Genomic DNA, 15,823 nt, shown 5'->3' with positions numbered 1-15,823 from the left:
TGGGAGAGTAATCTGAATAATATGGATAATCAGTGATCAATTATTAGTTCCCTTTCATCAGCAGGAGACAAAGGTCCCAACAGGATGAAAGGCATATGCCACAAATTCCAGCAATGCCGTGGGTGTTCAAGAAATTATTACTCTGAAACTTCTGCAAAGATAATGCACTAAACTTTTTATGAAAAATGCAAAGCCCAGATCCGCATACAGGCCCATGAGGATTTGTACACTTCTGTTTACTAGTCCAACGGAGAGCCTCTTAATTATCTTGTCACCTGAGTCTCAACCTGAAAAAAGATATGGCCAAGATGTGGCATTAAACCCCTAAAAGCCTACAAATATGTCAGTCTGAATGGCACCTGGACCCCGAACTGCAGGCTATACAACTATACACTTGAATCTCTGTTGCATGTAGTATGTGCCTGTAAAGAATTGAATAGGTTGAGGTGTTATTGGTTTACTCTTATATTTCATATTTTAGGAACTGGGGAATGTCAAAACACAATTGCAACATGCCTAGGTGGGACACACGCTCTGCTAACCACAAGATTTCTGAATCTCTGAAGGACACCTGCAAAGATATGAACACGAATGCCTTGTTATTTCCAACCCCTAATCCTTTAACACCAGGATCTTTGTTATGTCGCAGAAAAGGTCACACAAGCACAGCAAAGAATATCTGAGGTAGAAGACACGGCACACACCCTCATAAAGGAAGTCACAGCCAGGACAGCAGCCATGAAAGAAGTGACATGGAGAGTTGACGATGCCAGCAATCGCGCTCGAAGAAACAACCTAAGCGTCATTGGCTTTCCGGAAGCCATCGAGGGATCGGACGCCAGCGCTTTTTTACACAAATGGTTGACTGACTCGCTTCCAGACATAAGATTCTCCCTCTGCTTTGTATTTGAGAGGGCTCACAGAATACCGGGAGCGAGACCACCGACTTGTGCACCGCCGTGGCCACTGATTGATTGCTTCCTCAACTATCAGGACAGAGACCTCATCCTTAAGGAAATGAGGAAAAAGGGAGAAATACGAATGGACAACACCAAAATTATGGTATTTCCCGATTATTCCAGAGACGTGCAAAAACAACGCAAGACCTTTGATTCTGCAAAGGAGAAGCTGGGGAATCTTCAGATCCAATATATGCTTCTCTTTCCGGCTAAACTAAAAGTGATCTATCAATCCAGAACGCTTTTCTTTCATACCCCAAACGATGCCTGGCAGTGGATATGTTGGTGTTTGGTTTTTTTTCTCCCCATCTTCGGTTGGGAGTCTTCGTCAAAGCGCCGGGATACTCCAGTGGAGTGGCCGTGCGCTATAGAAGTGTACAAATAACATAACATAACATAACATAGAAGAGCGTCCCCAAAGAAGAAAATGGGAGGTCCAGAAATGCTCACTAGGAGAGGTTGCACACCGAGCAATAGACCTAAATCGCAAAGGCTGAAATGGAAAACCAGTACTAATCAACCAGGTGAACAGAGTTGAGCATCACCCTACCGGAGCAGGAGAATTATCAAAGCTGTGCCCCAGGCCTCGGACTTAAAGTACATACCTGGGAAGCAAGCCCAGACGAGAGACTCGGAGTATGGACGCTGTTAAGCAGCATTTCCAAATGACCACACAAACGTGAACCTTCTTCAGGCTCAAATAGTGACCATCCCTTGCTACAGAACATAAATCTCCTGGAAGAGGCAAATACCGAAACCCAGGTGATCGACACATTGCCTCAGACCAGACAACCTGAAACTGAAGAAAAGTGAGCAACAGTGTGCCATTTGGATGCCAACGGGGCAGTGAGTTTGCGAGGAATCTTCTTCTCTCCCCCACCCCCTTCTCCCCGGGCCAATACGAGCAGGGGTGTGAAATTTAATCAAATATCTACTCGTCCTTGGGGCAGGTTGTTCATAAATCTACTTGTCCTGTACCAAAATCCACTTTGGTGCAATGTAGTGCTGCGCCAAATTATGGCAGCAATCTCATTATATAAGAGATCTGATGTAGCGTCTCTGATTATGTCAGGGCTCATACCATAGTAGTGTTTGAATACTTGCAATCCCCTTATGTTGCCACGTTTCTGCAGATTTAAATGGAGGAACTGAAGGTAGTGGTAAGCAACAGTTCCAGGGTTAGAATGCCCTTTTGAGTCTGAGAAAACCTACTAACTGGCATGTTTTAAGGGTTTTCAACAACTCTTCTCCAATCTTTTCCCATACTGAGAAATGTTGGAAATTTTCTACTGACAATGGCAGACGTAAACCTTCTTCCAGAGTTGGGATAAAAGTGGTTGGAGGTAAAGTGAACATGCAAACACTCAGATTTTCACATGAGCAAATCTACACATGCACATTTGCTCATGCTAAAACGCAGTTCACAGATATTTTCTAGGAGTACTATTCTGTAAATTCTTGGGAATTCACGAAAGCCGTATAGCTGCACCTAATGCACGGACATATACAATGGGTGCACTTTTGAGACTTTCTTTTATAATTGGGCCCCTTATTTGGTCTGGCGTTGTTGACCATTACCGTTTGTGTTTATTAAAATTCTGTCTCCCTCTCTCTCTCTCTGTATTGGCTTGCTTCACTGTGAGTGACAGCATACTGCTGTTCCGCAAGGAGCATATCGGCACACAAAGTAGTTTTGCTCAGTGCCAGTAACTACTGTGGGAGTGTGTGCTTTTTGAGACCAAATAAGAGTTTTGTTTTTGCAAATGTTTGTTATAATGGGGAGGGCCTAGCAGCTCCCACACCAATAAGGTTTTACAAAAACCATGCCAAAATAATTCACACATTGACAAAACTAAAAAGCTGACCACCAATTTCAGACCTCCTGGCTTTGCCAATTCTTGTTTATTTTTGTTTCCCATAATTTTATTGAAACTGGTTTTCCATTATGAATATGTTTGGGAAATACTAGCATGCATCAAGAAACTTTACTAAATGATGCTGCAAAGAAATGGTTCCTGAAATTTTACAGTAGTTTAGCCAAATCTTTTTTTGCCTGCTTTAATTTTTTTATGAATATTTTATTTTAAAAGCAAAGAGTCATCAATCTTGCTTTCAAGCGTTTACAAATATTTGCATCAAATCAGAGAGCATTCGGGGAGCATTATACATAGCCTTATATTGGTAAACTTTGTAAACGTGTGTACACATTTTTATACAGGAATCACTGAGAGTAGAACAGTCCGAGCTTACAACATTTACTTAGCCCGCTCACCCTCATAATAAAGGCTTTCAATTAATGAACCATGAATAGAAGTTTGAACAGCATTGACATATGGAAAGAAAAATGCTACTTACCAGTATGCATCTGTTCTTGGCATGTAGGGCTGCTGACATTCATATCTTAGCAACGATCGACGGCTAGTGTTGGGTCCGGATGTTTGCACCTTGTTGTCTTGGAAGAGTCTTCGAAGTATCACGAGATAGGTGACTCCTCCCCTGGACTACAGTGCGCATGGGCATCTTCAGATTGTTTTTCGCCATTATGGCAAAGATGGAGTATAGGTAAGTAAGAGATGACCATGTAAATGTATGTAAAAAGATAACCCTGCAGCTGTGACAGGCACCGGGGAGGAGGGTGGGCGATATGAATGTCAGCAGCCCTAAATGCCAAGAACAGATCCATACTGGTAAGTAGCATTTTCCGTTCCGGGCATGTGGGCTGCTGAAATCATATCTTAGCATAGACTATATAGCAGTTTCTCCTCTAGCTGTGGTCACCTGTATCAGCTGCAGTGGTTTGAAAAAGAGTTTTAAGGACAGCCTGGCCTACAGCAGCTTGTTGCTTAGCTTGCACGTCAACACAGTAGTGTTTAGTGAAAGTGTATGGTAGACCATGTAGCTGCCCTACATATGTCTTCTAAGGGAATATTTCCTGGGAAAGCCATGGATGCCCCCATTTTGCGCGTCGAGTGGGCTTTTGGGGGAATTGTTAAAGAGCGCTTTGCCTTTTGATAGCATATTTGAATGCATTTAACTATCCATCTGGCTATTCCTGTCTTGGAAATGGGATTGCCCTTATGTTGTGGTGAAAAAGCAACAAATAGTCACTTTGTCTTCCTAAATGATTTTGTTCTGTCAATGTAATATAGCACAGCTCTTTTAACATCTAGTGTGTGTAGAGCTCTTTCAGCCACGGACTGCGGGTTTTGAAAGAAAACTGGCAATTCTATGGACTGATTGATGTGGAAGGTGGAGATAACTTTTGGCATAAATTTAGGGTTTGTATGAAGCACTACCTTATTGTGGTGTATTTGCATGAAAGGTTCCTGAATGGTTAGTGCCTGTAGCTCACTCACCCGGCTGAGGGAGGTAATGGCAATTAAAAATGCCACCTTCCATGTTAAGAACTGTAGTTCACATGAATGAAGTGGTTCGAAGGGGGTCCCATAAGTCTGGTAAATACTACGTTCAAGTTCCAGACTGGAGAAGGTGGATGCTTTGGAGGGATAATTCGTTTAAGTCCTTCCATAAAAGCTTTGATAGGTGGTATTCGGAGTAGGGGGTTTTGAAGATATGCTGCTATAGCAGCAAGGTGTAGCCTTATGGATGAGTATGCAAGGTTACATCTTTGAAGATGTAGCAGGTAACAGATTAAGTTTTGGATGGAGGCATCTAATGGATTGATTTGGTTATTATTACAATAAATTACAAATCTTTTTCATTTAGCTGCGTAGTATGCTCTGGTAGTGGGACGCCTTGCTTCCTTGATAATGTTCATGCAGTCGGGAGGCAAGTTAAGATATCCGAACTCTAAGAGCTCAGGAGCCAGATCGCTAGGTTCATCTGATTGGGATCTGGGTGCCTAATTTCTCCATGGTTCTGTGTTAGTAATTGTGGCGAAAGATGCAGTCTTTGGTGAGGAACTACTGAGAGTTCTAGGAGCGTCGTGTACCATGGCTGTCTTGCCCATGTGGGAGCAACCATGATCATTGTGAGTGACTGTTGCCTTAGTTTGCGTGCCACTAATGGAATCAGTGGGGTTGGTGGAAAAGCGTACGCAAATCTGCCTGACCAGTTCATCCATATTGCATTCCCTTGTGACAGCGGGTGTGGGAACCTGGCGGCAAAGGACGGGCATTTTGAGTTTTCGTTTGTGGCAAAAGGATCTATCTCTGGATGTCCCCCCTTTCTGAAGAATGGTTGGAGAACTTGAGGGTGAATCTCCCATTCGTGTATTTATTGACTGTGTCGACTTAGTAGATCTGATTGTCTATTCCTGGGAGGTGCTCTGCCAGGAGGTAAATGTTTTGTGGAATTGCCCACTTCCATATGCTCTGTGCTAGGTGAGATAGCTGTAGAGAGTGTGTCCCTCCTTGTTTTTGAATGTAGTACATGGCTGTCATGTTGTCCGTCCGGATTAACACAGCCTTGTTGCACAAGTATTTCTGAAAGGCTTTCATTGCTAGAAATACTGCTAGTAACTCTAAGTGGTTTATATGTAGTGTCTTTTGTTTGACTGTCCAGAGACCTTGGACTGTGTATTGCAGGAGATGGGCTCCCAAACCTGTCAGTGATGCATCCGCTGTTAATAGTACTTGTGGAACTGGCACTTGGAACAGTGGCCCCTTGGAAAGGTTTTGTGGGTTCCACCACTGCAGAGAGTTGTAAGTGCGACTGTCTACCAACACTAGGTCTTTTAGTTGTCCTTGAGCTTGGTTCCACTGCCGTGCTAGGCATTCCTGTAAGGGACGCATTTGAAGCCGAGCATGAGGTACGATGAATATGTAGGAGGCCATCATGCCTAAAAGCTGCATAAACACTCGAGCTGGCAGGGAGTGTTGTGGCAGAAATCTTTGAGTGAAAGACTGTATGTTGGCTATCCTGGCTGGATTTGGATATGCCTTCGCCACTGAGGTATCTATAGTTGCTCCTGGATATTGTTGTATGTGGGAGGGTTGCAGATGTGATTTTGGGTAATTTATGGAAAATCCTAGACTGTGTAGTAGCTGGATTGTCTGCGAGGTATGGCTGGCACACTGTGCGTATGAGTTGGCTTTCATGAGCCAATCGTCGAGGTAGGGGGAACACATGGATGTGTTGTCTTCTGAGGTGTGCTGCTACTACTGCTAGGCATTTTGTAAAAACCCTTGGGGAGAACTTTGAATTGATAGTGGTGACCTTCTATTGTGAACCTGAGTTATCTCCTGTGAGCTGGATGTATAGGGATGTGAAAGTATGCATCTTTGAGGTCTAATGTAGCAAGGAAGTCCCCTTGCTGGAGTAGTGGGAGTACTTGTTGTAGAGTGATCATATGGAAATGCTCTGAGAGTATGTATAGGTTCAGAGGTCTGAGGTCTAATATTGGTCTGAGGGACCAGTCTTTTTTGGGAATGAGGAAGTATAGAGAGTATACTCCTGTCCCTTGATGTTGAAATGGGACTGGCTCTATGGCACCCTTTTCCAGCATGGATAGCACCTCTTGTTGTAACAGCGTGATGTGTTCTTTGGACATTGGACGGTGTTTGGGTGGTATGTTGGGTGGAGTAGAAGTGAGTTCCAGGCAGTAACCATACTGGATAATTTGTCTCACCCACCTGTCTTTTGTAATGGCGTTCCAGACTGGTAGGAATTCTTATTCTGCCTTCGACTGGTGTTAGGTGGTCTGGAGGGAGCGTGAACAAGTCACTGTTTGGTGGCAGTGGAGGCTCTGGTGTTATTACCACCACGTCCTCTGCCCTTATTATTGTTTCCTCTATAGCCTCCTCTATTGAAACCTTTATTAAAGGTGCCTTGTGTATTAGTTTTAACCCCTACCGCGTTTTCCCGCGGTGCGCTGAAATTTAAAAAATGGCTTGTTTGTGACAAAGCCAGCTCGTCATCCGCGTAGCGCAGGTAACGCCCATGACGAGCTGGCTTTGTCATTAGCGCTGAAGGGGTTAAATGATAAAGAGGTTTGGAATGTGTTGCCTCTGCCTGAGCCTCGAAAAGAGGAGCGACGAAAGGAGCTCCTAGACTGTTGAAATTGAAGTGCACCCATGGACATAGCGGTGTTAGTATCTTTTTTCATCTTTTCTAAGATGGTATCAACTGCAGGGCCAAATAAGAAATCTTGGTTATTGGGTTGATTGAGTATTGTAGATTGCACTTCATTCTTAAAACCCGAGATGCGGAGCCAGGCATGCCGGCGTAGCAACACGCTAGTGTTGACAGACCTAGCGTCTGTATCAGCTGCATCAAGGGCGCATTTTATGGATGAGTTCGTGATGAATTTTCCTTCCTGTATTAGGTCATTTGCTTTTGACTTATAGGGTTCTGGTAGGTCTTGTAATAATCCCTCCAGATCATCATAGTGTGCTCTGTCATAGCGTGCTAGGAGAGCTTGTGTATTGGTAATTCTCCAGGTATTTGCTGCCTGAGAGGCCACTCTTTTCCCTGAGGCTTCTAAATTTTTTGACTCCTTGTCAGGAGGGGGGGCATCACCTGTTTGCCCTTTTCCTAGCATTAGATACAACTAGGGAGTCTAGTGGTAGCTGAGACTTGATATAAAAGAGGGGTCTGTAGGGGCTGGTTTGTATTTCTTTTCAATTCTTGGATTGAGGAAACGCGCCCTGGCTGGGTCTTTAAAGATATCTGGTGCGTGCTTCAATACTCCCTTCAGCATAGGGAGTAGACATACACTCTTCTCTGATGTTGGGAAGGTGTTAAATACGAAATCCTCCTCTATAGGGTCAGTGTGCATGTTAACGCCATGATACTGAGCTGCTCTGTCTACTAGCTTTTTTAAAAGCGACAGTGTCGTCAGTAGGAGACGGCTTTGTGGGGTATGGCGAGGTATCGGGTATGGGTTGTGTATCATATGGGTCATCAGGGTCATTCTGATCATACTAAGTGCTATCCTGGTTTCCATGATCATCAGGATCTATAAAGTCCTGTTGAGGATCTTCTCCCATGTCTTCTACGTCATCATAGTGTGGAGGTGTAGGAGAATATGGAACATAAGGCATGTTAGGAGTGAAAGGAGGAGGTGCGAAAGGTCTAGAAGGGGATGTCCCAAAGTCCTTTTTCTTAGGAGGAACAGAAGAAGGTGCTCCAGTGTCCAGTCTTCTCTTGTTCCTATTGTAAACTGATATGTATCAGGTTCTATATACAGTCTGTTTTGGTCTGGGCTCACTGGATCAGGATGAAAAAGTTCTTCTTCCACTGTCCGTGGCTTTGGCGCCGAGGTTTTTGGATCGTCGCTGGTTTGTTTTTATTTTTCTGCGGAGCTTTTTTCGGCTCGACGGCTCGACGGCCTTGTTTGACTCGACGACCTTCTTCGGTTCTACGGTCTTTTTCGGCTTGACTGCCTTTTTCGGGCTGATGTGTTTTTTCGGTTCTACGACTTTTTTCGGTTTGACTGCTTTTTTCGGCTCAACAGCTTTCTTCGGTTCAGCGGCAGTCTTCGGATCGACTACTTTCTTTGGGTCGATTCCCTTTTTCGGGTTGGTGATCTTTTTTGGGTCAACGGTCTTCTTTGGATCGGTGCTCTTCTTTGGGTCGACAGTGTTCTTTGGATCGACAACCTTCTTTGGGTCGACGGTCTTTTTCGGATCGACGCCCTTCTTTGGCTGGAAGGCCTTTTTCGGATCGTTGACTTTTTGGGTGTCGACGCCCGCTTTTAGGCGATGCTTTGACCGGAGCCTTGCCTGGAGGTGGAGGCAGGGTAGGGGCTTTGGTACTCACGGTTTGCCCCGGTGGGATGTCTTCATCGAAGTCCGACTGGTCTTCTACTGTGACTAGCTCTAGGTCGGAGTCCGCTGCCTCTGGGAGTTCATGTTTGTCGTCGAAAATGTTATCCGGTTCTGGTGCCTGTCGCTGCATCTCTTGTCGAGCAGCTCTTCGGTTCCGGATAGTTTTCTTCGACTGGAACTGAGCACAAGCTGGACAGTTTTCTTTGTTGTGCTCTGGAGATAAGCACCTGTTGCATACTGAATGCTTATCGCTATGTGGAAACTTGGATCAACATTGTGGGCATCTTTTGAACGGGGTCCTTTCCATCTGCAGGAGGCCCACGTGGCGTCGAAAAGGCCCAACGGCCCGAGTCGACTACCAGAGATAGATGGAAAGGGTTGTCGAGTCGAGGATACCGAGCGGAAACAATACCGTCGCATGTATACGTTTTTTGGACTTCGGAAGTTGGAAAACTTCGGTCCCGAAGTTGGAGTTGTCGAAGTGCATCCGAACCCAATGGCGGAGAAAAACAATCTGAAGATGGAGAAGATGCCCATGCGCACTGTAGTCCAGGCGAGGAGTCACCTATCTCGTGATACTTCGAAGACTCTTCCAAGACCACAAGGTGCAAACATCCGGACCCAACACTAGGCGGCGATCTATGCTAAGATATGAATTCAGCAGCCCACATGCCTCAAACAAATTATTACCTTAACTGCAGACAGTTCCTTTTATTGATCCATATTGTGGTACTGCAAACTGACAGCTAAAGGGCTTGTGCTGCAGGGGGTTGGGCCTACTTGTCCCAAGGACAAAATACACATGAAAATGTGTTGCCCTTGACCCCAACATTAGGTTCTGGGCATCGGGCTATAGGAATTCCACATCTCTGCCGAGCGATGCTGTTCTCCTTCCCCTTTTTGATTTGCCCTTTATTTTGTTTTTGGGAGATAATTTTGGTTAAAATTATCATGTTTCTTTAGTTATATGTGGTGTTTCTATCCCCTCTCTACCAGACGTGGATACCGGGTCAGACCCAGCACCAGAGACATCGGCCTGGTTGGTTCCTGAGACTGACAGAGCAAACTAGACACGAGGGGATAGGAGAGTAGGGACACTTTCAAGGGGTTGCGGGTGGGTGGGCGAAAGACCTCTCCAATCTAACCAAGACGCAGTTGGTCCCGTTGACCCAAGGGTAGTCAGATGGGCGGTAAGGGAGTATGAGGGGTGGAGGGGAAGAGTGGGAGTTGCGGTGCGGGGTGTATTTAATTCACATTAGAGTTAGAATAGGCAGTGGCTATTTCAGGCAGCAACTAGTGAAGCAGGGAGTGACAAGAGGTGTTTGCATCATTGGCATTTGCTCTCCACAACCACAATATGACATCACATAATAATGATATATACTCAGTCCTCTCCTGGAACGTAAATGGGTTAGGGGACAAAGTGAAAAGAGACTTAGTGTCGGCGTATATTAAAAGATTGAAGCCAGAGGTAGCATTCCTTCAGGAAACCCATTTGAAAGACACACAGTGTGGGTTACTGCGTAGAGGGGCATACAAGACACTAGCACACACCGGCTTCTCCACTGAGGTGGGGGGGGGGTCCCCATTTTAATACGGAAATCCCACCTTTTGGAATTGAACGCACATGGATGGACCCAAAGGGGACCTATGTGGCAGTAAAAGGTATATGGAACAGGAGGGACATTACTCTCATAAGTGTATAAGCACCCCGAGACTACAGAAACAGTCATTGGAGAAATTAGCGGGTATTCTCCTGGAAGCATCCTCCAGTACCCACCTCATAGGAGGGGATTTCAATGATGTAATGGATCTTAGGTCCGATCATACTACAACCCTTACTGGAGACTCAACTTAAGTGAGTAGCAGACACATTAGCGCTTACTGACTTATGGCGAAGACACCATCAGGGCCCCAGAGCGTATTCCTTCTACTCAGGAGCTCATAAAACCTTTTTTAGGATAGACTACATCCTGGCCCCGGTGGGAGAAGGAACAGAGGTCAGAAAGATAGAATATGTAGCAAGAGGCCTCTCCGACCACACGCCCCTATGGCTTACAGTGGGTAGAGATAGGCACGGCTCGATCACTGGGTGGAAACGTAATGCATGGGAGCTCAAAGATCCTAAAGTAGTTCAAGAAATCAAAGTAGACGCGGAGCTATACTTCAGGGAAAATGTGGGATCTGTAGAACCCACTATCACAATCTGGGAGGCCTACAAAACGGTCCTAAGAGACACAGCTCAGAATATAATAGCCCATAAAAAGGTAAAGAAACGAAGAATATAGCTGAGATGGAGTCTAGACTCTTCCAACTCAAATCAAAGGCTCTTTCTCATGTTAACATTGAAAAAGTTTGGCAGTGGTCCAAAGTTTAGGCAATGGATCGCAATCCTCTATGATCAGCTAATGGCCCGGGTACGGGTAAATGGAGTACTCTCCTGGGAATTCCCAACAGAGCACGGGACACGACAAGGATGTCCCTATCCCCTCTACTCCTTGACCTAGTAATGGAGCCCCTTGCGTGCGTAATTAGATCACATCAGGGCATATCAGGTTTTCGGCACCATGAAACTGAGATTACAGATGAACGTATTTCATTATACGCGGCAGATATCCTTCTCTATGTCACGAATCCTAGAACAACACTCCCACGAATACTGGACTGTTTTGAATGTTACGGTAATCATGCCAGGTATAAAATTTACTGGGAGAAACCCTGTTTATATCCAGCGAACCAGTAATGGGGACCTTCTGAATGCGCGGGCCGGCTCCAGGTGATAAATAATGGAATACGATACTTAGGCATCTACGTTACCACTGACCAACGGGAGGCTCTCAACCGTAATCTCTGTATGGTCCTAAGAGAATTTAAAACGGATATAGAAAATTGGAAAACGCTACCCCTGACATTACTAGGCAGGGCCGCACTATATAAAATGATCATACTCTCCATATTCCTCTATGTCCTCCAGAACACACACATCCAAGTCCCAGAGGAAGTTTTTGTTAAGATAGATGACACCCTACGTATGTTCCTCTGGGACGGGAAACCCCACAACACAATCACTATAACGGCGGTATATCATTGCCAGATATTAGAGCCTACTATTGGGCCGCCCATTTGATAGTTGTCAATGATTGGGAACATACGTCCGGAGACCACCCTACATATGCGTTGGATCGCATGCAATTTGCAATATATCCATACACGCACTATCTCTAAGTGGGGGAAGCGAGTTGCAAAATTATTAATAGCCACACAGGTGCCGCCTGGAAAAAAGCAGAAAGGCAAATAAAATGGACCAATAGAGTTACTAGAGAAACCCCCCTATGGGTGGGAGGAAGACCTAAAGAATTTACAAAATTAAGCGGGTTTAAAAAGTGGGATTTGCTGGGTATCACCCGAATTAAAGATATACTAGATCGCAAGGAACATGCCACCTTTTCCTTCCTTCAGAATGAATATGTTCTACACAAGACACAGTACTACAAATACATGCAGTTGGCCCACGCATGGGAGGTGCAACGTATAGAGACAGAGGAACTCCCCAAGTATGCCCCGTTAGAGGGAAGACTCCTCATGGCCGAACTTATCGTTAAAGCAGTTTCCTGGATGTACCGGACCAGAATAAACAATAAGCCAGACACTCTCCTGAAATTGAGGGCTAAATGGGAAATTGAGCTGGGAGCCTTAGATGACCTAGACTGGGACATTGCGTTGATGCACCCAAGGGAGGAAGCCATTAAGTCTCAGCCTAGATTTATCTAATTCAAGTACTTGCACTGGACTTACTGCGATAGAGCACGTTTACACAGAATAGAATAGGATAGGATAGAATAGGCAGAGACACCTAACTGCCTTAGATGTAACAAGGAAACTGGTACCTATTTCAATACTATATGGGAGTGTCAGACAATACAGGCCTATTGGGATAGCGTACTGATTGAGCTGGAGCCTGTGTTGGGTGATAAGATACCTAGAGACCCCAAATATGTGTTACTAGGCATACATACAGAGGTGGACCTCCCGAAGTCGAAGTTGTTATTAACCAATCTTGGCTTGGTGGTGGCCAAGGGGGATTTGGTACGTAAATTGGTGACAACACAGGGACCCACAATAGATGAATGGAAAAAGGGGATGGATATGAATATGACAGGAGAAAAGACCACATATATGGCCCGGTGCTGCCCGAAAAAGTTCCAGAAAATATGGACTCCTTGGATACAGTATTATGGCCTTGAACTGGAAGTTTCGCAAATGGTCACCCAAACCACAGAATAACGGAGGGATGAGAAGGGAAGAGACTGGGGCATGGGGGATTGAGAAGTATGTACTATTGACTTATGTATCAATGCTGCACTTTTCAATGATTCTGCATGAATATGATATCAAGATCCTGCTTCAATTACTTGAAATTATACTATGTACTAATGTTGCATCTATGAAAAATGGCAACAAAGAAATAAAAAAATTAAAAAAGAAAATGATGCACTTGTTATGCCTCAACAGTTTTTATATCAAGTATCTTTATGCTTTATGTTTCAATATAAGAATGATGCTTGTGTGATACCTCTAGCTAGCATTAACTACTTTATGCCTTTTAAGAATGAAGTTAGAGTACTACCTTTCTCATTTTGCATACTGTACTATCACCTAGATGTGCTTCTAGCCAGGAACGATGTATCCGTTTTTGTCTGCTTATTGTGCACACTTAATTTGCTTTCAGACGTATCCTGACCACACTTCAATGTAACAATGCAGCAACGTACTTTTCGTTGTTTTAGTGTTATCTAGCTTAAGTATAATAATTTGATATAACAAGCTAATGTTTGATGAAGTGTTTATTACGCTTTTGTTTTCTCCCTGAACTGGACATATGCTTTTAATATTGTTACGGTTTTAATTTCGTTTATCACTACTCCTAAAACTGATATACTTCCATAAAAGCCCCAAACAGTTGCACTGGAGGGCATTCGCTACATCAAGTAATCAGTACAGTTCTGTACTTGTCTCCCACACAATTATTTTCAACTGAAGCACTAAAGAAATGCTGTTGTCACAACAATCCTTCATTTGATTTTCACTGTTTTCTCTTTTTAAAAAGCTTCTACCAATTTTCTGATAATATTTTAACATCTCAGCCTTCAGCAGTCCCAAAGGACAACGGCGAACTACAGACAAATATTCCTTCTCCTGGATTTCTGGATAAATTCGCCAATAAACAACCGGCTGACCACCTCAAACCAAACAGCTTCTGGACCCTACTCATTCTTGATTTCAGTCCAATCACAGCACTAAGACTACTCTAGTCACCGACACTGACATCATCCATCGAAGCATGGACAGGTGAGACAAAGCAGCAATCATTCTTCTCCACCTCTACGCATTCAACACCATCTCCCACCCCATTCTCATTCCTATGCCTCCACAAGTTTGGAATACATGGACCAGCACTCCAATAGCGCATATCTTCGTCACATGACACACCCAAGTCAGGCAGTCTGTACCTGTACTCCTCCTCTGCCTCCATCTTGATCTGTGGTGTCCTCCGGGCTTCCTTGCTCAGCACCATGATCTTCTACAACCACTCCATTTGCCAACATTGTTGGAGCCCATGGACTCAGAATCTTCGTGAATGCTAAACATGCACAGCTCACTCTCCTGCTCTGAAGACACCTCCCACACCCAGACGAAGTTCATCAACTGTATGTTGTCCAAATTCACAAACTGGATGAAGACCCACTGTCCAAATCTCAACTCCGACGAGGAGGTACACTTTTGACAAGACACCTCTCTCTGGTCCTTGGTCCACTGAATTAGGACTGGCACCAAACTTGTCACACAAAGCCAGGAACTTGGGGATCATGATCGACTATCAAATCTCAATGACCAATGAGGCTAACAAAGCTGGCTGCTCCTGCTTCCACCCCTCAAGCTCCTCAGGAACTTCTCTAGATGGCTCTCACTAAACAGCCATAGAACTGTTACCCACATCCTGCAAACTGCACTCTATGTCAGCATCACCATGCAGCTCAGTAAGAGATTCCAGAACATTCACCCCGTATACCTGAACAGCCACATTAACTTCCACACATTGACCAAACACCACCACTTGGAGGGCCTCCTGCTCCCCAATGTCCCCTGGCATTTTGTCCCCCTCCCTCCCCACACCCTCTCACCAAAATAAAAAAACAGAATAACCTCCCCCTTTACATCAGAGCCACCAGCTCGCTCATAGAACTCCACACAAAAATCTAAGAACCTGGCAATTCCAATATGCCCGTCAGGGTAGTAACTTCCTTCTTAAGTATACCCCCAGGTGATCTGTGTGCTACACAAAACAACACAACACAATATAACATAGCCACACCATGCTTTGTATGCAACATCGCTGACATACCATAAAGATTAAATACATGGAACAATACACCTTCCGCTTGTAACTCAAGAGCGGCAATATCCAGTGTTCTACACCTTCCTTTAATACATGGAGCCTCAGGAAAGGATGAAACTTTATTTTATAAACTACCCTTTTCCACCTAGATAAAACATTCAAAGACCAAAAGAGGGGTTCTGCATAAGATCAACATTTGCCTTACAGACTAAACATTTCATGTGGTCACTTTAGAATCTATTCCAAACGTTGGTAAACATGTGTGCTAGACCTCTGGTCTTCAGTTCAGTTTTTACTTCTTAAAGGTGTTTAGCCCTGGACTAAGATTGTGAAAATGTCAATCGTAGATTATTAATAACTGTACAACTTCTAACATCTTTCCCTCTAACCAGCACACACTTTCAGCTTTACAATGGGTGCAAGCTTATTACTTACAGAAAAAACAAATTTTCAAAGTTATCATCTTCGAAGACTAACTACTGCACTGTACTTTAAGATGAGGTCACATACATAAGGAATATCAAATAATTTAAGTTTTTGTATAACATGGCTTCCTTACTTACCTGACATATGTGAGATTAAATCTGATTGGGAGTTGGAAATCAAGCTGGATAGTTGCACACTGATGGTATCTGCCAATAGCGTCTTTAATTTTTATATCAATCTGTAAGGGAAAAGGCCAGTTAGTAACTGTTTTTTGTTACCATTCCTATCAGAGTTTAAAAAAAAAGTGTCCA

At 44.2% G+C, this 15,823-nt stretch overlaps 1 protein-coding gene across 1 annotated transcript in view; it reads right to left on the bottom strand.

Moving 5' to 3' along the window:
* LOC144826511 (threonine--tRNA ligase 1, cytoplasmic-like) overlaps window positions 1-15,823 on the bottom strand; it is a 249,352-nt gene that overhangs the window by 87,932 nt on the left and 145,597 nt on the right. The window contains exon 15 of the mRNA XM_078684931.1: window positions 15,650-15,750. Within this exon, the coding sequence (XP_078541057.1) occupies window positions 15,650-15,750 (101 nt within the window). The remainder of the gene's footprint in view (window positions 1-15,649; window positions 15,751-15,823) is intronic.

The sequence above is a fragment of the Lissotriton helveticus genome, chromosome 3_2 (assembly GCF_964261635.1).
Source record: "Lissotriton helveticus chromosome 3_2, aLisHel1.1, whole genome shotgun sequence".
Classification (NCBI taxonomy): Eukaryota; Metazoa; Chordata; class Amphibia; order Caudata; family Salamandridae; genus Lissotriton; species Lissotriton helveticus.
This window is presented reverse-complemented; position numbering and strand designations above follow the sequence as displayed.